Below are 24,379 nucleotides of genomic sequence, written 5' to 3'. Positions count from 1 at the left end.
GCAGGCACTCAAAAAATGTGAGTTCCCTCCACTCTGTAATCCCATCTAAGAAACAATTTTCCTTCATTTGTTGCTTTTATTCAGTAAACCAACACTAAAACTAGGAAGTCAGTATCTTTTCCGCCATGTTAAAATTATGACTCTCTTTCTCCAACACACACAAACCTGGTGGTAACTCCCATGAATACCATCATAATCATACCTAGGAATCTTTACCTTAACTTGAGAGTCAGCAAAAGTGACCACTTGTGAGCCATTAATTATGCTGGTTGTTGTAAATAGTAATGTTTTATCCACACCATTTAAGGTAACTGCAATTTGTGGCCTTCCATCAATGGTTAAAATTCTCCATAGATCCCACATTTTCTTGACCTTAAATCTCTGAGTGGAGACAAATACATATGATGGAGGAAGACCTTCTGGGAAAACATTGCTAGAAAAAGGAAAATACACATAAGCTTAAAGAATTCTCAATACATCTATAAACACATCAAAAACAAAAAGGTTGTATCAACACATAACATATACCTTGTGAATTCTGATAAGTCAACTTTTGATGTTACTTCATATCCTTTTATTTTTGTTGGTGAAAGTGGGATTCTTTTCTTAACCTTTTTCTTTACACCCAAGCCTAAAAGAATATCAAACCCTTTCTCATCGCGAGCTGCCACTGGAATTCGTGTTGGACAGACAGATTCTATAAATCCAAACCAAAAGCAGTAAACATTGATTAATCATGGATTACTTCAACAAGAAAATGAGAAATATTAGAGAAAATAATTATAAAATCTGTAAATGCACACAAATATACATAAATGGATGTAAATGCATTTTCTGAGAAAACATGCAAGAGTCTCAAATGTCGTTTTTTCCCCTAAGAGGGGAAAAAAGTAAAACAGAAATAGGAGAGAAACATTTGTTAATAGATTGCCTTAATAACACTATGCTGACATTTATAAATCACTATTTTGAATGCAGGGCAACCTAATACCTGGGGGGTAGCATACTGGAATGGCATTGATGATTCTCATCCAGGATTTGCTATTAACTAGTCACATGACTTTTCAAAACTCTTAAATTTCTTGGATCTGGGAGGTGAACTCCAAGATTCCTTTCTTTCATTCCCAGCATTTGAGGAGTAAAAAAATAAAAGTGTCATTCTTGACATTCTTTCCAGTTTCAGCAATTGATAACTCTATAGTTCAAATATCATTGGTTCTATTACTCTGGAAAAAAACTGTAGGTCTTTTCTTTCATGAAAGTTCTTGAAATGGGCTGATTATCTAATCTATGATTAAAAATATTATTATATTAATCATATTTATAAATAAAGACTATTTCCTTAAGAAGAATCATTAAAGGTGCCTGGGTGGCTCACATGGTTAAGTATTTGCCTTCAACTCAGGTCATAATCTCAGGGTCCTGAGATTGAGCCCCACATCAAGCTCTCTGCTCAGAGAGGAGTCTGCTTCTCTCTCTCACTCTACCTCTGTGTTCTCTCTCTTGCTACCTCTCTCTCAAATAAATAAGTAAAAGTCTTTTAAAAAGAATCATTAAGATTTGTATTATACGGTCATCTGTATAAATTATAAAAATATGGCATGCTTTTCACTTGCTGGGAAACTAGTATCTGAAATTATGTGGAAAATTTTATATGGCTGAAATGCTATAAAGCTGTTATATTGTAGAAATGTTGCAATATTTTCAGATTCTTCCAAGGCCCTCATAATATATACTTTGAGCATGACTGCTTATATTTTATAGAGCAGCTAAGAAAATAAAACAAGAACAAACTCACTGAACTTCTTTAAGATAATCACTCTCTTACACAACATTAAGAAGAAGGAAAAGTATATTTATGATACAATAAAAAGTAATGAGATGGATTTTATTAGCCCAACATGTACAGTCATAACTCATACTACAGAATATTGGAAATAAAATAAAGGTTTGATATAAATAAAATTACAAAAATTCCTGGAAAAGGAGGGGCATTTTTCTCTGCAGGTCTTAAATCTTAAGTTTTGAAGTAACCCAGTGAATTACATCCTTCTCTGGTAAGTCTGGAACCAAGTGAGGAGGAGATATAGGAATGAGGTAAACAGGTGTTGATTAGACACATGATCTAGTGAGTTTCGTGAGATGCACACCATAACGAAACCCCTCACACCATCCCAACAGCACAGGGCTGAGTTATTCCCCTATCCCACCTTAGAAGCAGGCCCTGCCCCCTAAGCTCACACCTGGTCTACAGAGAAAACCAGAACACCCTAGCTCCACAGACACACTGAGCCAAGGAGAAGAAACCCTTGCCAACCAAGACCAGCTACTTTTATCAAACTCACTCATCTGAAAACTGATTTTCTCATTCAGTGATAAGAAGCTAAAAAAAAGGGTGGGAGAGGGATCAGAAGAGCTAGCCTAGCTGAAATCCCTCCACGTGAAAACACGAGAAGCAGAATGTAAGAGTTTCTAATAACACTATGTTATACAGTTTAAATCATAAATCAATTAATAAAACTAAATATTTCCTGTCATGAAGCAGGGTTTCTTTTTTGGCAGGTGGGGAGGAGGGAAGTATGCAGACCAATACATGAAGCCTCATGTTAGATGCCTTTGATTTAAAACTGCAAAAGTTCAGCTGAAAGGAAAATATTACATCATAAAAATATTCAGATTTGAACTGCTCCTTTGATTTGCTTTACAAATGAGAAATTATAAATATTGGATTAAGATCTCAGAATTAAGAACAGAAGGTTTAGACTTAAGCCTTTCTCTTAACCTCTCCTGAACCTCTGGATTCTCATCTGTGAAGGGAAAATAAGAATCTCCTTCACAGGGTTTGTCTGAGGATCAAATGTAATGATGTATGTGAAAGTGCTTTGTAACTCCAATATGGAATGGAAGCGCAGGGGATAAAGCAAGTATTGTGTCCATCATTTTGCTCTAACAATGTCCTTTACACTGCCTTGTAATACCCCAGATTTTATGGGGAAACAGTGTGGCACAGCTTGTGAAATCAAGAATGAACAATATAGCCACGTTTTCTTTACTACCTAGTACATCTAATTAAGAAGTATAGATTTAAATAATTATGTTTTCTTGAAGGTCATTTTTCTTTCCAGTTCATTCACTTGCAAGAACAGTATCTTAATACATGAAAAGTGAAAAAAAAAATGTAGGGAAAATGCTCAAATACAGTTTTTATGTTTGTATATATGTAGTTATAGGAAACAGGTAAAAGAAGTTTCCATATGTAAAATGTTACTTTGATAACCAACCAACAATTTCTGCACAAAAGAGAGATAAATAATTTCCCCATTGTGTAGAAAAAAGAAATCCATGTTTAAGTATATAAAGCACATCCAGACCAAAGTATGGAAACTCAAAATAAAAACTAAAATGTGGAATTTATAATTTTAAGTACCAGAAAAATCAAATGTTAAGAGAGACACAGTTGGAAGCTTGCTATAATCCTTACAACAGGTAATTAGAAAAATCTAGATAAATAATTTATTTTAAAGGAATGCATTCAGGAGGAAAAGTAAACAAAATAGAAGACCGAAGTTCACAAAGATTTCTATACCAACTACACAGTTCTAATTTCATTCTACTCCAATATGTTCAGAGTATTCAGGGTAGGAATGCTTTCTCAGATGAGCAAAGATAACTCTATTTTAAACCTCTGGGGGGGCGCCTGAGTGGCTCAGTTGGTTGGGCAACTGCCTTCGGCTCAGGTCATGATTCTGGAGTCCCAGGATCGAGTCCCACATGGAGCTCCCTGCTCAGCAGGGAGTCTGCTTCTCCCACTGACCTCTCTCCTCTTGTGCTCTCTCTCATGCTCTCTCTCTCAAATAATTAAATAAAATCTTTAAAAAATAAAAATAAAAAAATAAAAAAAAACCTCTAGGGCCAGTAATACCTGCCTTTCAGTATGGATGATTTATTTTTGCTTTTGTTTCCCTTCCTTGCCTTTGGAGGTAAGAAATATCTAGAAAAATTCTCCCATGGCTAAAATCACTGCCTATATTCTCTTCTAGGATGTTTATGATTTCAAGTTCCACATTCAGTGTGGAAATCCACTTTCAGTTTAATGTGAAATGGGAGAAGATATTTGCAAATGATATATACAATAAAAGGGGTTAATATCCAAAATATATAAAGAACTTAAAACTCAATACCAAAGAAACAAATAATCCAATTAAAAAGTAGAGAATATGAATAGACATTTTCCAAAGAAGATATAGACATATGGAAAGATGCTCAATATTACTAGTCATCAGAGACAAATCAAAACCACAATGAGAATGTAGTGATCTGAAGGGGCACATGCACCTGAATGTTTATACCAGCAATGTCCACAATAGCCAAACTATGGATAGAACCTAGATATCCATCAACAGATGAATGGATAAAGAAGATGTGGTATATATACACAATGGAATACTATGCAGCTATCAAAAGAAATGAAATCTTGCCATTAGCAATGACATGGATGGAACTAGAGGGTATTATGCTGAGTGAAATAAATCAATCAGATAAAGATAATTATCATACAATCTCTCTGACATGAGGATTTTCAGAGGCAGGGTGGGTGGTTTGTGGGGTAGGGAAGTTAAAAATGAAACAAGATGGGATCGATGGGGAGACACACCATAAGAGACTCTTAATCTCACAAACAAACTGAGGGTTGCTGGGGAGTGGGGGGAGGGAGAGGGTAGTTGGGTTATGGACATTGGGGAGGGTATGTGCTATGGTGAGTTCTGTGAAATGTGTAAGCCTGATGATTCACAGACCTGTACCCCTGGGGCAAATAATATATGTTAATATAAATAATTTTTAAGAAAACATAATGAGATATCACCTTACACCTATTAGAAAGACTAAAACCAAAAAGACAAGAAAGAACAAGTGTTGGCAAGGATGTGGAGAAAAAGGAACCCTTATGCACTGCTGGTAGGAATGTAAATTGGTGCAGCCACTGTGGAAAACGGTATGGAGGATCCTCAAAAAATTAAAAATAAATATTCCATATGATCTAATAGTTCCACTACTAGGTAGTTACCCAAAAAAACCCGAAAGCACTAATTTAAAAAGATATATATACCCCTATGTTTGTTGCATCATTGTTTATAATAGCCAAGATACAAAAGCAACCTAAACATCCACTGAAAGACAATGGATATACACATGCACAACAGAATCTTAAACTGCCATAAAAAAGGATGAGATTTAAAAAGAAAAAAAAAAAGGATGCAATCATGCCATTTGCAACAACATAGATAGACCTAAAAGGTAGTATGCTAAGTAAACTAAGACAAAGAAAGACAAATACCACATGATTTCACTCACATGTGGAACCAAAAAAAAAAAAAAAAACCAGGAAAAAAAAAAGGAATAAACAAACAAAAAGCAGAAACACACCTGTAAATATGGAGGACAAACTGATGATTGCCAGAGGACAGGGAGATAGGGAGATGGGTAATATAGGTGAAGGAGAGTGGGAGATAAAGTTAATGAAACTTCAATAGTTTAGTATGATGGTAGATGATAGTACACTTGTGGTGAGCATAGCATAACGTATAAACTTGTTCAATCACATGTTTTACACCTGAAATTAATGTAACATTGTATGTTAACTATATTCAAAATTGTCTGAATTAGCTTTTCTATTAAGTAATCCAGTATTACCAAAGTAATAAAAACATGTTTTATTTAAAATTCTGCCATGGACATGGACACAAAATCTGTATAAATCTCTAGCTTAACTAGAGCAACCAAATTCCAACTACACCATTCCAGCTCTAAGTTAACATCACAGGAAAACTGATGAACACATTATTCCAGAACATATCTAGCCTACTTTATAAGTGCCTATTTAATTCAATTCCACATGCCATATGGTTCGAATGTCACCCTTCTCTAGATGTCACTTTTTTTTTTTTTTTTCAGATCAAGGGAATTCTATCAAGGAGATCTGTGGTCAGAAACCAAAAGTAATTTTACTGATCCAGACCTGATAGTCCAATAAAACAGAGCTGTCTAGTGCCAACCTGTGCAAGCCAGCTTCTTCAAACTTTCCTGGATTGAACTTGGTTTTGATGGTAAGGCAAACATGAGTGTATATCCAACTGATACATACTCCTCAATGGTATTCAGTGGCAATTTAATACATCTGCCTTTCTGAAGGTCTATTATATCATCATGTACTTTAAAGTCAGTACAAGTTCATCAAAGAAGGAACAGTCACCATTGTTTCAACTTAGTACCAAGGTTGTGATAACTTGGACTTCATCATAACATACTGAAAATACAATAAAATAACAAAACGAAAATAAATTATGAGAAAGCGATCCTCTTACCAAAGATTAGTTAAGTAACAAAGAAGGTAGCCCCAACTTCATACAATTTATTTTCTCATTACAGACTGAATGACCTCATCCTCCTTTACCCCAAGGAATCCCACTGTCTTGAAATCTAGGTTGATTTAGAGTTAACAGTCTTTCATCTGAGGAAGATGTCTACCAGATGCATGACTGACAGACAATGGGACACAGTAAGCATAGATTTTAATGGTAAGTCAAGGGGAAAAAGAGACTCCTATTACTCTTTAGTACAACTTGTGCACAAAACAGAAAAGTCAAAATCTCTTGCACTATTAAGTAGCCTCACTGATCATAGAATATATTCTTTTAAAAAAGAAGAAAAAAATATAAGAAATAACTATCATCTTTGGCCTAAGGAACAGTAAAGGAAAACACAATTCTAAAGGCTTACAAAATTACAAAAATAATTCATCTGGTTTTGCCATTTTTCATTTTAATAAAACTGATTATCTAATAAATTTTTTTGTTATTCCTGCTTGAATACTATAGATGGAGAAAAGGTAATGTGTTTTGCCTTTACACATACCCAGACAATAGTATGTATTTTTTACTTCATTCTTCACTCCTTTTCATTTTCATTTTTAATTTCACAGAGCTTTTGTCAGATATTACAGTTATATTTCATTTTAATATAAAAACTATTTATTTTTAACTAAATTGTCCAGGCATCTTCACATGTCCATAGCTTTCTCCAGCACACTGATATTAACGTTCATAAAATGTGGTTTGATCACCAAAGTTGGAGTCAGTCACTTAGCCCAAGATCACACTTCAAGAAAGTGATATTGACAAAGATAAGAATCAAACTGGATCTTGATCGGTTTCCAGAGACTGGGCTGGACCACCTTATAATGATGTAGCCTTAGGTTTATAGAAAAAAAAAATCAGGAGATAGTGCTTTACTTTAACAGATGTTGTGTTGTTTTTTAAAACATTTTTATTAAGGTACAAACTACATTCAATAAAATGCCCTATTTCACATCACCTGGCACACACTCGTGTTTATAAACACCCAGACAAGACAAAGAACACATCTAACACCTTAGAAAGTTACTTCATGTAATAATAACCACTACTATCAGAGGCCACCACTATAATGATTTCTACCATCACTGTTTTGTCTATTCCTGAACTTAATACAAATGAAACATACAGTATACTCTCTTCCTTGAAATTTTCTTGCTCAACATAGTATCTGTGGGATTATCCATGTTGTTGCACATACAGTGACTTGTTCTTGCTTATTGCTGTGTAGTATTCCACTCTATGAATTAGATTATGAAATATTTGTCCATTTTTATGTGGGCAATCATTTGAGTTGTTTGCAGTTTTTGACTATTTTTAATAAAGTTGCTATGGCATTCCTGCATATGTCTTTTGGTAAACGTATGAACTTATTTCTGATAATCAAGTATCTGGAGTAGAACTGCTGTTTCATGTGCACTTTGCCTTAGTAGATAGTGCCAAAAACTTTTCCCAAGTGGTTGTGCCAATTTTCACCTCTATAAGCATGTCTATTATGACTTGAAAAGGTCAGAGGTGTTATGAAAATAAAATATGAAACAGGTGATAGACATTATACATAATATTTCAGAGAAAGAGAAAAGAGGGGAGAATGGGCTATCCATACAAGCTTTAAACATTCCTAATGAAAATTATTCTCAATATTTTCTTGTTCATTTCTTTCTTAGGCATAATTAATTATAACAACTGCACCTATAGCCAATCATAAACACTGACAGCAAGGTCTATATGCTGTAATTTCTATATTTTCTAAATCATGCCATAATCATTCTACTTTTCCAATGAATACTCGCACATCACTTTTCACATAAAATACAAGCATATTGTGTGTATTTGGCAGAAACATAGCTCTAGCCTCTCTAATTAAATGGAAAGTTCTTATTCTTAGATATACATTGTCCTTCATAATGTAAATTGCCTTCAATTCAGATTAGATTCAAAACCTTCTTCATAGATTATAAAGTGATTCTCCTGAATCTTTGATGAGATTTTATGGAATACTATACTCAATCCTATCCTATCCTATCCACCAAACTTTACCCTACCTCCTACCTCTCATTTCCCTCTGCCCTATCCTGATGGTTGGAGATTCATGCGTGTGTGTGTGTGTGTGTGTGTGTGTGTATCAACAACAGTAAAGAGGAAGAATGGAAGGGAATCAGTTTTATATGAGGACAGAAAAGTTCATCACATGTATGTTATGAAATCATGGAACCTAAAATACTGGTCATCTCCAAAAACACCTCAGTTGTCCTCGCCATGATTGCTCATATGTGTACCCTTACCCTCTGTGACTCCTAATGAAAAACAGATGGTATTATATGAGGGTAGGGTAGGGTAATGTACTAAGTCATTATTACAAAGCATTGTAAAGCTTGAATTAGATAATAATCCAGCAATCTCTAAGCAAAGAATAGTATACAAAGTATGAGTGACTTTTTTTTAAGATTTTTATTTATTTTTGAGAGAGAAGCAGAGAGAGAGAATGAGCATGAGCAGGAGAGGGACAGAAAAAGAAGAAGACTCCTTGATGAGCAGGAGCCCAATGGGGGACTGGATCCCAGGACCCTGGGATCATGACCTTAGCAGAAGGCAGATGCTTAGCTGACTGAGCTACCCAAGTGCCCAAAGTATGAGTCGTTTTTTATGGGAGAAAAAGAAACTCAGGAGAAGTCCTAAATATTATTCCAAGTTAAAGTGCGTCATTGTAGAAAACACTAGAAGGAAAAAGGCCTCAAAGTTTTATAGGATGAAAGATACCAAAGTTACACTCAAGCATCAATCTCTCTCTCTCTCTCTCTCTAAGAAGATAAGGCTGAGGACAAACAGCTAACTGCCTTCTAACCTCTAGCCTTTGGCCCCATTTGAGCAAGTCAACATCATATACTTTTTTTAAAAAAACAGATAAATTTCCTGCCTCATCTAAAAGTCAAGATGGTGGAAATTAAACAATAAGATTACACAGGCAGTTTTCTAGAGCCTGCTCTTTACCCACACCTGTGTATAGCAAGCTCAACATACCTGAATTAAAATATGGGTCCTAAAGCCCAGTAATTCAAGCCATTGGCTGCTGCAAGCCCTTAAAGACCCCTAAGGATAATATCTTCCAGGGCACAAGGGGAGATTTCTTTCTCCCTCCTTTCTCTTCTCTTTGCTGTGTTAATCCCATTCCAATTTACTCAAAAAAGAAACATAAGAATGATGTCAGCAAGATAGTGGAATAGAAAGTCACAGGCCACATTCTCTCACTGAAACACTAATTTAACAATAATAAATGGACCAAAATACCTTTATGAAAATTCCAGATTTGGATTAGGAAGTTGAAGTACCCTAGGTGAGCACAAAGCCAAGAAGAGCCTCACTGAAACAAGTAATAAGAGTAATTTCACTTTATCCACATCATTCCCTCCCCCAAGCCTGTACAAGTAAGTGCCAGGAGAGGACATCCTCGTTTGTGATACTGCCCTTGAGTGGAAAAAAGAAGAGTGGAGCACATATCCACGGGACTGCCCAAGAGACTGGTTTCAGTCTCACCTCATTTGGAGCACTAAAGGAACTGGAATCATTTGGATTCCTGGGAACTGCTGAAAACAAAGAGTCTTAGAGCTGGGGGAAGGAGCTTGTTGTGGCTGGCAACAAGTGGCTCAGCATGATCAAGAGAAGACACATAACTTCAGCCTTCTCCCTCTGGAGGAAGAGAAAAGAATGGAATATGTATCCAGCATTCTAGCTTTCCCAAGGGCTACCTGAGGAAATAATATTGGTCCCACCTGACTAAGGATCCTGACAGGGAACCAGAATACTTTTGATGCCTAATGCCCACTAAGAACAAGGTGAGGAAGCTTACAGCTAAGACTTTGGCTAGACAAAACTAGAGAACTTAAAAAGCCACTGACAGATACCAAAGGGACTGAGAGATTATGAGTTCCCCGGGATGGGGTGGGGGGGTGGTATGAGTTCCTGCAGGGGCGGGGGAGGGGGAACCAAGCAAACCTCTCTAATTAAGAAATTGCGCACTCAGGCCCACAGAAATTGCATCCTTCCATAAAAAGGCTTCAAAGGCCCCCAGAATATTTAGACAGACTAAGAGATGTGACTGTTTTTTCAAATGTGTGGATCCCAAAAAAAAAGCTGTAGGGTACACAAAGAAACAAGGAAACATGACCCAATCAAAGGAATAGAATAAGTCTCCAGGCACCAACCCTAAAGAAAGGTAGGTATATTATCTGAAAAAGAATTTAAAACAGCCATAATAATGATGCCCTGTGAGCTTAAGAAAATGATGGTATAAACAAAATGAGAGTATCAATAGGGATATAAAATATGAAATATTTTATATAAAATATGAAAGAGAACCAAAAAGAAATTTTGTACCTGAAGAACATAATAACTCAAATGGGGGGGAGGAGACTGGAGGGGCTCCAAATCATACTTGAAGAAAAAATCAACAAACTTAAAGAAGGTGATTTGAAATATCTGGGCAGAAGAACAAAAATTTAAAGGAATGAGAAAGACTGAAGAAAGCCTAAATGACTTATGAGACACCATGATGTATACCAATATACGTATTATAGGCATTTCAGGAGAGAAAGAGACAGTTTAGTTAAAGTAATATCCCAAAACTTCTCAAATCTAGGAAAGGAAATGTATATCCAAATTAAAGAACCCAAAGAAATCCACATCAAGACGTATTATAATCAACTTATTGGGAAAAAAAAGAGAGAGAGAGAGAGTTTTGAAACCAACAAAAGAAAAGCCACTCATTATGCACAAAAGAATCCCCCCACCCCCACCATATGACTATTGGCAGATTATCTCAATAGAAACCTTGCAGGCCACAAGGGAATGGGAATGGGATGATATACTCAAAGCGCTTGCTGAAAGAAAAAGATTGTCAACTGAAAAAAATAACTGGTAAAAATATTTTTCAGAAATGGAAGAGAAATAAACACTTTCCCAGATTAGAACATCCTGAGGGCATCCATCACTGTGCCTTATAAGAAATACTGAGGGAGTCCTTTAGGTTGAAATTAAAGGACATTAAACAACAACACAAAAGCACTCAAAGTATAAAACTCTGTGGTTAGGGACACCTGGGTGGTGCAGTCAGTTAGGCATCCAATTCCTGGTTTCAGCTCAGATCATGATCTCAGGGTTGTGAGACTAAGCAGGCTCTGTGCTCAGCATGGAGTCTGCTTAAGACTCTCCTCCTCTCCTTCTACCCCTCCCCATCATGCATGCACAAACTCTCCACTGTCTCACTCTAAAATAAAAATAAATAAATCTTAAAGAAAAAACTCACTGGTTAAATATATAGACAAGTTCAGAATACTATAATACTTTAACAATGGTGTGTAAATCACTTTTAATCCTTATAGAGAAGTTAGAAGAAATTATAAACAATAACTATAACTGTAAAAATATGGTAATGAATACCCAATGTAAGACAATGTAATTTGTAACATTAATAACAAAATGTGAGGGGACAGGGAGAAGCAAAACTATAGAGTATTTGTATGTGATTGAAATTAACTATTCAGCTTAAAATAGGCTGCTATAACTATATGATGTTTTATGTAACCCTCATAGTAACCACAAAGGAAATACCTATAAAAGATATACAAAAGCAAATGAGAAGAAAATGAAAACATGTCCAAAAAAATGTTAATGAAACACAAAGGAAAAAAACACAAAGCAAGAGAGAAAAGAGGAACCAAAAAAGGCATAAGGCAGACAGAAAACAATTAACAAAATGGTGATATTAAATCCTTCCCTATTGCTATTTCAGATATAAATGGATTAACCTCCCAAATAAATACACACAGAGTGACTAAATGGACAAAAAAAAAACAAAAAGAAAGAAAGAAAGAAAAAAAAGAAAAGAAAACAAGATCCAAGTACATATTGTCTATAAGATATATACTCTAGGATTACAGACACACACAGGCTAAAAGTAAGGGGACAGAAAAAAACACTTCATGCAGATGGTAACCAAAATAGAGCAAAGGTGGTACTGCTTAGACAAAATAGACAAGTCAAAAACTCAATGGAGACAAAGAAGGACATTATATGATGATAAAAGGGTCAATTCACCAGCAAGACATAACAATTATAAATACATATGCACCCAACATCATAGCACCCAATTATATGAAGCAAATGCTGACAGAATTGAGTGGAGAAATAGTAGACATAGAAACAGAATACACAATTATAGTAAGAGATTTCAATATTCTACTTCTAATAATGAATAGGATATCCAGACAAAAGACAAAAAAGGGAATGCAGAACTTGAACAACACTGTAGACCAAACAGAGCTAAGAGATATACAGAACATTCCACCACACAGCAGCAGAATACACGTTCTTTTAAGTGCAAATGAAACATTCTCCAGGATAGATCACATGTTAGGTCAAAAAATAAGTCTTAATAAATTTAAGAAGACTGAAGTCATACCAAATACATCTCCCAACCACAACATAATGAAACTAGAAATTAATGGTAGGAGGAAAAGTGGAAAACTCACAAATATGTGGAAATTGAACATGCTCTTGAACAACCATTTGTTCAACAATCGACTCAAAAAAATTAAAAGAGAAATTAGAAAATATCTTGAGGTAAACAAAAACTAAAATACAACATACCAAAATTTATGAGTTGTAGCAAAATACTAAGTATTTTGGAACAAAGGATATCAAATAAACAACCTAACTTTATTCATTAAAAAACTAGAAAAAGAACAAACTGAGCCCAAAACTAATAGGAACAAGAGAATAATTTTAATTTCAATAATCTTTAAGATAATTAAGATTATCTTTATTTCTTATATCTTAATCTAAATTCATAAATAAATGAAATAAAGAAGAGTAAAACAAAAAAATCAAGAAATTAAGAGTTGATTTTTTAAAAAATCAACAAAACTGAAATAACTTCAGCTAGATTAACTAAGAAAAAAAAGAAGATTGAAATAAATAAACTAGAAATTAAAGAGGAGACATTACAACTAATATCACAAAAATATAATCATAAGAGACTGTAATATTTATACAACAATTTTGATAACCTAGAAGAAATGGATAAATTTCTACACTATAAAACCTACCAAGACTGAATCATGAAGAAATAGAAAATGTAAACAGATTCATAAGGATATTGAATCAGGAATCAAAAACATCTCAACAAGGAAAAGCCCAGGACCAGGTATCTTCACCAGTGAATTTTACAAAACACTTAAAAAATTAATGTCAATCCTTCTCAAACTCCTACAAAAATCTGAAGAGTAGGGAATACTTCCAAACTCTTTTTATAAGGCCAGCATTGCCCTGATACAGAGGCCAGAAAAAGACACTACAGGAAAAGAAAACTGATGCAAAATCCTCCACAAATTACTAACAAATTGAATTCAACAGCATTATAAAAAGAATCCCAAAAAATCAAACATCACGATCCAGTGGAATTTATCCTTGAGATGCAAAGATGGTTAAACCTATGAGATTAATCAATGCAATACACCACATTAAGAGAATAAAGAATAAAAGTCACATGATCATCTCAATATTTGCAGAAAAACATTTTGACACAATTTAATATTATTTCATAATAAAAACACTCATCAAATTAAAGAAGGAATTTACCTCAACATAATCGAGGTCATATATGAAAAGCCCACAGTTAATGGTGAAAAACAAAAAGCTCTTCCTTTAAGATCAGGAAGAAGACAAGGATGCCCACTCTTGCCACTTCTATTCAACATAATATTGGAAGTACTAGCCAGAGCATCCAAAGTAATAAAATACAAAGGAATAAACTTAACCAAGGAGGTGAAACACTGAAATGCTGAAAACTACAAAACACCACTTAAAAAAGGAAAAAAAGCCTAAAGATATCACCAGCAAGTAGATACATCTCATATTAATAGACTGGAAAATTCAATAATGCAAAAATTTCTCTAGCACCCAAAGTGACCTACAGTTTCAATGCAATCCCTATCAAAATCCCAACAGCCAAGTCACAGAAGGACAAATACTGCATGATTCCACCTTTATGAAATATGTAAAGTAGTCAAACTCATAACAACAGAAAGCAGAATGATGGCTGCCAGAGTGGGAGGGAGAGGGATATAGGGAGTAGCTATTCAATGGGCCCAAAGTTTCTGTCAGGCAACATGAGGAAGTTCTAGGTATCTACAGTACAACACTGTGCTTGCAGTTAACTATACTGTACTGTACACTTAAAATATTTAAGAGGTTAGCTCTCATGTGTTTTTTACAAAAAAAGAATAGAAAGAAAAGAAAAAAAAAAACAACTCTCAAACAGATAAGTAAAGAAACCATTGTCCATCACAAAAAGATCATCCTGAAATAAGAAATGTACTGCAGAATACTCCTTTAAGCAAATGGTAGGTCTATTAAGTTGAAATAATCCATGTGGGACCAAAGAAGTAAATAATATTTTGTTCACTGTGGATCAATCACAACAGGAATATAAAAGTGAACATGATAAGCAATTCAAGGTAGAATTTAACCATTTATCAAAACAATAAAAAATAGGAACTTTGTCAAACAATGCAAATACAAATTGCATGATTTGAGGCTTCTGCAAAACAACAATGCAAAAATCATAATCTAATAGTTATTAAAAAGTCAAGTGCAAAAAAGCCCTTATATTCCCCTAAGTACAATTTCAAAAACTACATTTTAAAAGATAGCTATTGTACCGCATATTTGTGAACTGAATAGACACAGACATTACTTACATTCTTTCTTTGAGTGTGCATGAAGAAATATTTGGCAAGCTTTCAAATTTAATTTTTTTTACAGACTGGACATTTTTGCTAAAAGAATTTTTTATCCTTTTAAACAAATCTTTCACGTGTAATTAGAATTTTTTAAATAGAATGCATTTACCAAAATACGTATCTACACAAAGTCTCTGAAACAAGTACTGCCCAGACATACTTTATCAAATTTATATTTTAGGATATAAAAGAATGGTAGGTAAAACATCACCATGAAAAGTGTTTTAATAATGAAATATATCTAGCTACAAAACCAAAGAATTCTAATTCTAATCTTATAATATATTTAAAAATCTATGTATGTCAATTATTTTTCAATAAAATTGGAAAATAAATATAAATTCTCTGATCAAGATGAGAAAAGTCAACACAGTCTTACTGTTAGGAACATGAAAAGAATAATTGTGATAATCATTTGTACTGGCTATAGTGCCTTTTTAAAAGTTTGATTAAAGAAAATGCTTAATTTTTTTAAGATCTTATTTATTTATTTGACAGAGAGAAGATCACAAGTAGGCAGAGAGGCAGGCAGAGACAGAGAGGGGGAAGCAGACTCCCCACTGAGCAGAGAGCCCAATGCCGGGCTCGATCCCAGGGTCCTGGGATCATGACCTGAGCTGAAGGCAGAGGCTTAACCCACTGAGCCACCCAGGTGCCCCAGAAAATGCTCAATTTCCATCCCTTCTTAAATAATCTAAAAATAAATTTAAATGTTTTTCTGTACTATAGCTCTCAAACAAATATGAAGAAAAATAGATTTATAGAGAAATAAATAAAATAAATAAAAAATAAATAAAATAATAAATAAAATAATAAATTAAATAAATAAATAAATAAATAAAAGATTTATAGAGAAATAAATCTTTTTTCCTAGGCCACACTTAGAAATGTTCCTTTTTTTTTTTTTTAAGATTTATTTGAGACAGAGAGAGAGAGAGAGAGAGAGAGCGCATGCACAAAGAGTAAGAGGAGAAGCAGACTCCCCGCTGAGCAGGAAGCCTGATGCGGGCTTGATCCCAGGACCCTGAGATCATGACCTCAGATGTTTAATCAACTGAGCCACCCAGGCACCCCAGAAATGTTTCTATCAAATGTGAACCAACATATTTTTGGAGTTTTAGGCAAATTAGAAAAAAAAAGTCTTTGATTTTACATAAATTTTATTTTTTAGATATATTATAGTATTAAATGCTTGTAGTATTACAAACAAATTACTCTCTCCAAAAAAATGTGAATGTCTATATCCTAATACAATTAATATTTGCCAAAAAATGGAGCTTTTCCATACCATGGACTTATCATAAACACAAAGTTAGATTTCATGGAATGATGTAAAAACGATTGACTAATAAATACTATATTTTCAAATATTCTCTCACTGATGGTACAAATTTAAGTCTCTCAAGTGCAATTTTTAACATTTTTCCAGAGCTCTAACAACTTTAGTAATTTGACCTATGTTTTTGAAAAAAATCAGACATTCCCATTCAGAATTCTGTATAAGAATATTTTATAGCAGAAAAACTTAGAAATGAACAAAAAACATCAACTGATGGATGGATAAAAAAGATACACAAACACATGAAGACAATGGAGTATTAGTCATCAAAAAGAATGAAATCTTGCCATTTCCAATGACATGGATGGAGCTAGAGTGTATTATGCTAGGCAAAATAAGTCAGAAAAGAAAAAATACTATATGATTTCACTCATACATGGAATTTAAAAAACAGACGAACAGAAGGGGAGAAAAAGAGAGAGGCAAACCATAAAACAGACTCTACTATAGAGATCAAATTGAGGGTTGATGGAGGGAAGATGGGTGGGGGATGGACTAAGTGGGTGATGGGTATTAAGGAGGGCACTTGTGATAAGCACTAGGTATTATGTGTAAGTGAAGAATCATTAAATTCTACAAGTGAAACCAATACTACACTATATGTAAACTAACTAGAATTTAGATAAAAATTTAAAAAAAGAAAAAGAAACTAAACACACACCAAAAAAGGGGAATTATTAAATGAATTATCTTAGGAGACTGAGACTGTCTGCTATTACGTTAATAGAGGATGAAAATTATACATAAAAATAATAGAATATACAATAGTATGAAAATAGAGGATGAAATTATATATACAATGTTATACTTATTTAGGCACATGAATAAGCTCTCAGACACAATGAAATAAAAAAAGAAAGACTGGAATGAAAAAGACAAAAAAATCGTTAACAAGAGTGATCATGTGTAGTATATATAATCTTATGTTTTACGTGCCTTTATTTTCTTCCATCTCCACAATGGACATGCTGCAATTGAAAAAAAAAAAAAAGGATACTTTCTAACTATAGATTTTCTTAAGTGGTTGTTTCTAAAAACAAAATTTATCCAGAATAAATGAAACACAAAAATACATGTACACCTCAATTCTAACATGATAGATAACTTGACACTAAATATAACTACATGGTATAAATAAGCAGGTTATACCAAAGTGTGAGAAAATGCAATTATTAATTGTTTCCAAATTCCATTAAGGCTTACCTTCACAAAGTTTCTGCTTCATCACCTCCCTTATTTTGGATATCGCAATATAGTCTTCCACATAAAACACATAAGTAGATGAAGGCTTATTGGCAATGGCTCTAAGTTCTGCATCTTCTGTTTCTGAACCAACGCCAATAGCAAATAATGTTATTTTACTGTCTCTTGCTGCTTCTGCTGCATCTTTTACTTCATCTTGGGATTTACCATCTGTGAGTACTACTGCTATCTTTGTCAGAAACCGTGAGGACTTGGCAAAAAGGTAATCAAGTGCAAACTGGATGGCCTTTCCAGTCCTTGTGTTTCCACCCAGGTAATGTATGGATTCCATTGCTGCAATCAAATTCTCTCCAGAATCATGACTTCCAAGAGGAATCTCCAATACAGGGTAGTCACTATACTGGACCACTCCAACCTGAATAAACTTCGGTCCTATGTCAAAGTTTTTCGTGATATTAACAAGCCACTTTTTCACTATTTCAAAGTTTTCTGGGCCAACACTGTAAGAGCCATCTAAGATGAAAACTAAATCTGTTGGAGCAGTACGACAACCTAAATGAAGAAGAAAACCATCAGAACACATTTGTAGTATAAAAAGCAAATATGGTAGGTTTTTACTGCACAATCTTTAAGTAAGCAGATGCAGGGGATGCTTTCACAACATACATGGGTATCAAATCACCGTGAGGCACACATTAAATATAATACAATTTATATGTCCATTATATCTCAATAAAGCTAAAATTTTAAAATGTAACCAGTTCATAGGACCTTTGTGAAGGTTAAATAAGATAAATTGCCTAACTCATGAAAATTCTTTCTAAATCAGAGCTATTATTTTTGTTAACATTTTTAAATTCTGTTGTCTTAATTTAAGGATTAATGATTCAGCTTTAAAAGTAGGGAATAAAAAAAAGGATACTATATTTGACATGATATCTAGATAGTTCTGTGTAGGGGCAAGTATTGCCATAAAGCAACATTTAATTCCTTTTCCCCACTGACTAAATGAAAACACAAAAATAAATAAATGATTTTCAGATATATGCTAAAAGCATTCTTTTAAGTTATCCCTGAAATACGTTTAGTTTAATGTTAATCTAAAGTATTTACAAAAATATCCATAAGTCAATGAATGGGAGAAAAATTTAAAAAGAAAAAAGCTTTCTGCCAACTTCAGGATTCAACTAGCATATTCTTTGATAGAGTTGATAAAAGTTTAACGAACCAAGATCACCAATGTAATATCTACTCTTGCACTACACACAAGATCAATGTTTAAAGATCTGATCTCTCATTTTCAGCCAGCAAGAGACTTGTGCTAAGTGAATCTTTGTTCACGAGTATAAAGCTATTTTTTCTCCACAGAGATAAAGATTCTTGTTTCAACATGCCAGGAAACACGTGATCAGCACACCTGAGAGTTCTACTGGAGAACAAAAACCGTCTTTGGTGCAAGTTACACCTAGACAAGTTCTAAGCACTCGTGGAAAGAAAAAATCATTAAGATTTTTAAGATTTTTCTCTTTTCCACAGTACCCAGCATGCCTCCAACCCTATTTTTAGCCTTTCAGTATATGTATATTGAATACCTACTCTGTGCTTGACTATCATACTAGGTACCAGCTTCAAAGATGCATAAGATATCTCAAACAGATATCACAGTCTATTAAGACAGACGACTGGCTGGTTAGGCAAAGTACAAAATATTATGAGAACATTTAGGAGAAGGTAAAAACTAATTGTGCAAAGTCAGAATAGATCCTGTGGAAAAGCTGACAGGGAACCTGAGATCTAAAAGAAGAGCTTTAGCCAGGTGAAGAGGAGGACCTTCTAATCAGAGGGAATAGTAAATACAAAGGTCCAGAGGTAAGAATCAAACAGAGCCCAAATGACAAAATGGTTGGAGTAATTCCAACAGTGCAAAACAGCCAATAGAGTACACTGAAAGGAATGGCTACACTTCCTGTTTCTCTCAATTCTGCACTCAAAGCAGTAAAAATACTACCATTTATGGCCCATACGATAAAGATCACATGTCCTTGGAGACAGTAAGTTTAAAGAGGGTGAGATGAGTCAAGGTAATATGGTAACAAATTTTAAGTTCTGTGTTTTTACACATATTAATAGTCTCTCTTAGTAGTTATCAGATGCCCAATATAATGATTTATTTTCTGTAGACATTACAAATAAGATATCATAACTACAAAGGACCGTCCTGGAGGAAAAAACAAAGTTCAGTGACTATTAGCATTTGTATTTCTGTATTTGTATTTCTGCATTTCCTTACATGTAAAATCAATTTATCAATCAATCTCTCTTTCTCTTTCTCTTTCCCTCTCCTTTCCTTTCCATTCTTTTCCTCATATTTGTCTATTTCCATATCTGGGACGATGACAAGTTCACACAAAGATGCCTCAATTTTAAAGGTAATTCACTCACAGTAACCGGTAAAAATAAACTACTGTCAGGTGAACATATAGTCCAGAAGTTACCCAAAAAAATTTTTTTTAACTGCCAAAACATGGATTTACCTCAAAAATGTAACTGTCATTATGATGTCACTCTTAAGATGGTATGAAGTCCAAAAAATCATGAGGAACACTATTCCAACATCCTTTGGCATGGTAAACACTGCCAGAGTTCAGGCCAGGGACAAAAGAAATGGAATTCTGCCTCAGAGGCAAATGTTCTAATGCAAGGGAATGTAGTTCTGGGTTTTTCTGGAAGCTGGACTGGGATTAGAGACATATGCTTTTGTTGAGCTTTTGTGGGAGAGACAAAAGGATAGGCAAGTCATGTTTGCAGAGTTCTTCAGGGTTGTCCTTCCTCAGTACTATGAGACTCATTGTCTAGACCTGCTAGTGTTTGTGTGCCACTTGATTCAGTATTTATAAACTCTTACAACGTTATTCTTGGCCCTTCCTATCCCTTTCCAGAGCCATGGACCATATATTTCATAACTGCAAAGTTAGCCAAGAGCATGGGTACAAAAGCAAGAATTGCCATTTATAAAAACTAGACAAAATACCACTCCAAGAGGCCTCTTCCTTAGAAAGATGAATCACCAGTGTCATAGAAAAAAAAATGGACTGAAGATCAAAGGCATAGTTCAAATACTAGTTATACCTCTAAACAGCTGTATGATATTAGGTAAGCCCCTTAAATTTTGTGAATTTCTTTCCTACTCAAAAAAACAGAGAAAATAATATGTACTTTGTATAGTACATGAGTGGATTAAACTCAGAGTATTATACAAACATTAAATTCACTACTAATAAATTCTAATCAAGCTGAATCAAGTTGTCAAACCATATGATTTAAGTGCTGTAGAAACCATAATTTATAGTAGGGTGTATATGAGTTTCAAAATATGATTATAAGCCAACTTTTTTATAAGACGCATGGTATCTGTAAATAATGGCCTGGATAGTACAAATGCAATTAATATAGCTCTCTTTCTCTAATGCAAGCTCTCCTATACACAATCAGAATAATAGTCACCATCTACTGAGATGTCACTGAGCTAAGTCATTGATAGGAGTTACCCTGTTTACATGAATTATCTCATTATCTCTATGAGATAACCTCATAAAATGATCCTAATAACCCAATGAGGTAGGTACTTTATCTCCCTATCACTAAGTTCTAAATGGCTGAGTATAAACTGAATACCATACCATTTATCCCAAAGCCTAATGGGTAAAAGAGAATAAACAATTACCATGGAATTTTCTCAAAATTACCTCCGATAAAAGCTTTCCCCTCAGTTAATATGTAACATAGCAATTCATTTCATTTTAGGGAGTTACAGCATCAAAAACAGTAAGAATAATGTCCTAAAAAGAATTGCTTGAGCTCCCCAATTGTATTTCCACAATCAATTTGTTGATAACAAAAATGCTGATAATTCTTACTTGATCTTATTTCCCCATCTTCAGCTAATACAGAATTCTGAAGAGGCAAGACCAAAATTATCCAAAGTAATGAAATATGGTGAGTCATGTTTCTGTTTCGTTCTACTATTTTGGTTTTAGGATTCCTAAAGAGAAAAAAGAAAAAAAAAAGTTAAACACATTAGAAAAATAAAGACAAATACCTAGCCATTGTAAGTTCAAATTTTTTCATTTTAATACTCAGAGTAGTTCTTACTAGCCTTAAAATAATTTATCTGTCTAAAATAGCCACATTTTATTTATTTATTTATTTGACAGAGAGAGAGATCATAAGCATGCAGAGAGGCTGGCAGAGAGAGAGATGGGGAAGCAGGCTCCACATTGAGCAGAGAGCCCGATGCAGGGCTTGATCCCAGGACCCTGAGATCATGACCTGAGCTGAAGGCAGAGGCTTAACCCACTGAGCCACCCAGATGCCCCCTAAAATAGCCATATTTTAATAAAAGAAAGGATAAGAACCATATGATCCTCTCAACTGATAAAGAAAAAGCATTGACAAAATACAGTATCCTTTCTTAATTAAAACACTCCACAGTGTAAGGATAGAGGGAACACCCCTCAATATCATAAAAGCCATATACGGAAAACCCAGAGAGAATATCATTCTCAAGCTATTCTTGGGAATGAGAGCTTTTCCCCTAAGGTCAGGAACACAACAGGGATGTCCACTCCCACCACTGCTGCTCAACATAGTACTAGAAGTCCTAGCTTCAGCAATCAGACAACAACAACAAAAAATAAAAGGCAACCAAATTGGTAAAGAAGTAAAGCTTTCACTCTTTGCAGATGACATAATACTTTATATGGAAAACCCAAAAGACTCTACCCCAAAATTCCTAGATCTTATACAGAAATTCAGCCAAGTGGCAGGATATAAAATCAATACACACAAATCATTTGCATTTCTATATACGAACAATGAGACAGAAGAAAGAGAAATTTAAAAATTGATCCCATTTACAATTTTACCAAAAACCATAAGATAGGGGCGTCTGGGTGGCTCAGTAGGTTAAAGCCTCTGCCTTCAGCTCAGGTCATGATCCCAGGGTCCTGGGATCGAGCCCCGCATCGGACTCTCTGCTCAGGAGGGAGCCTGCTTCCTCCTCTCTCTCTGCCTGCTTTTCTGTCTACTTGTGATCTCTGTCTGTCAAATAAATAAATAAAATCTTAAAAAAAAAAAATAAAGATACCTAGAAATAAACCTAACCAAAGAGGTAAAGGATCTGTACTCTGAAAACTATAAAACATTCAGGAAAGAAATTGAGGAAGACACAAAGAAATGGAAAAACATTCTATGCTCACAAATCAGAAGAACAAATATTGTTAAAATGTCTATACTACCCAGAGAAATATACACATTCAATGCAATCCCTATCACAATACCACTGGTATTTTTCACAAAGCCAGAACAAGTAACCCTAAAATTTGTATGGAACCAGACAACACCCCAAGTAGCCAGTAGAAAGAAATGTTGAAAAAGAAAACCAAAGCCAGTGGCATCACAATTCTGGACATCAAGGTATATTACAAAGCTGTGATCATCAAGATAGCATGGTTCTGGCACAAAAACAAACACACAGATCAATGGAACAGAATAGAGAACCATAAATGGATCCCCAACTCTATGGTTAACTAATATTCAACAAAGCAGGAAAGAATATTCAGTGGAAAAAAGACAGCCTCAACAAATGTTATTGGGAAAATTGGACAGCCACAGGCAGAAGAATGAAACTGGAGCAATTTCTTACACCATACATAAAGATAAAATCAAAATGGATGAAAGAACTAAAAGTGAGACAGTAATCTATCAAAATCCTAGAGGAAAACACAGGCACAACCTATTGAAATTTAGCCACAGCAACTTCTTGCTAGATACTGTCTCCAAAGACAAGGGAAACAAAGGCAAAAATGAATTTTGGGACTTCATCAAGATAAAAACTTTTGCATAGCAAAGGAAACAATCAACAAAACTAAAAGGCAACCTATAGAAAGTGAGAAAATATTTGCAAATGACATATCAGATAAAGGGCTAGTATCTAAGAGCTATAAAGAACCTGTCAAACTCAAAACCCAAAAAAAACAAATAATCCAGTCAAGAAATGGGCAGAAGACATGAACAGATATTTCTCCAAAGAAGACATATAAATGGCCAAGAGACACATGAAAAAATGCTCCATGTCACTTGGCATCGGGGAAATACAAATCAAAACCACAATAAGATACCACTTTACACCAGTAAGAATGGCTAAAATTAACAAGCAGGAAACAAATTTTGGTAAGGATATGGAGAAAGGGGAACCCTCTTACACTGTTGGTGGAAATGCAAGTTGGTGCAGCCACTTTGGAAAACAATATGGAGGTTCCTCAAGACATTAAAATAGAGCTACCTTATAACTCAGCAATTTACTACTAGGTATCTACTCCAAAGATACAAATGTAGTGATCCAAAGGGGCATCAATGTTTATAGTAGCAATGTCCACAACAGCCAAACTCTGGGAAGAGCCCAGATATCCACTGACACAGGAATGGATAAAGAAGATGTGATATATACATACAATGAAATATTACTCAGCCATCAGAAAGGATGAAATCTTACCAGTTTACACTGACATGGATGGAACTGGAGGATATTACACTGAGTGAAATGAGTCAATCAGAGAAAGACAATTATC

At 34.5% G+C, this 24,379-nt stretch overlaps 1 protein-coding gene across 2 annotated transcripts in view; it reads right to left on the bottom strand.

Annotated features, from left to right (window-relative positions):
* The window catches only part of COL21A1 (collagen type XXI alpha 1 chain), a 203,497-nt gene that overhangs the window by 103,574 nt on the left and 75,544 nt on the right, over window positions 1-24,379 (bottom strand). Inside the window, exons 2-5 of one of the 2 annotated variants that reach the window (XM_047734032.1) lie at window positions 21,668-21,792; window positions 17,751-18,302; window positions 529-697; window positions 217-433 (exon numbers count right to left, since the gene is read on the bottom strand). In XM_047734032.1, coding sequence (XP_047589988.1) covers window positions 217-433; window positions 529-697; window positions 17,751-18,302; window positions 21,668-21,755 — 1,026 coding nt within the window. In that variant the 5' untranslated portion in view covers window positions 21,756-21,792. The remainder of the gene's footprint in view (window positions 1-216; window positions 434-528; window positions 698-17,750; window positions 18,303-21,667; window positions 21,793-24,379) is intronic. The other variant, XM_047734033.1, reaches the window with a different exon arrangement.

Source organism: Lutra lutra, chromosome 6 (assembly GCF_902655055.1).
Source record: "Lutra lutra chromosome 6, mLutLut1.2, whole genome shotgun sequence".
NCBI classification, from domain to species: domain Eukaryota; kingdom Metazoa; phylum Chordata; class Mammalia; order Carnivora; family Mustelidae; genus Lutra; species Lutra lutra.
Note: the sequence above shows the minus strand (reverse complement) of the source record. Positions and strands in the feature narration are given on the sequence as shown.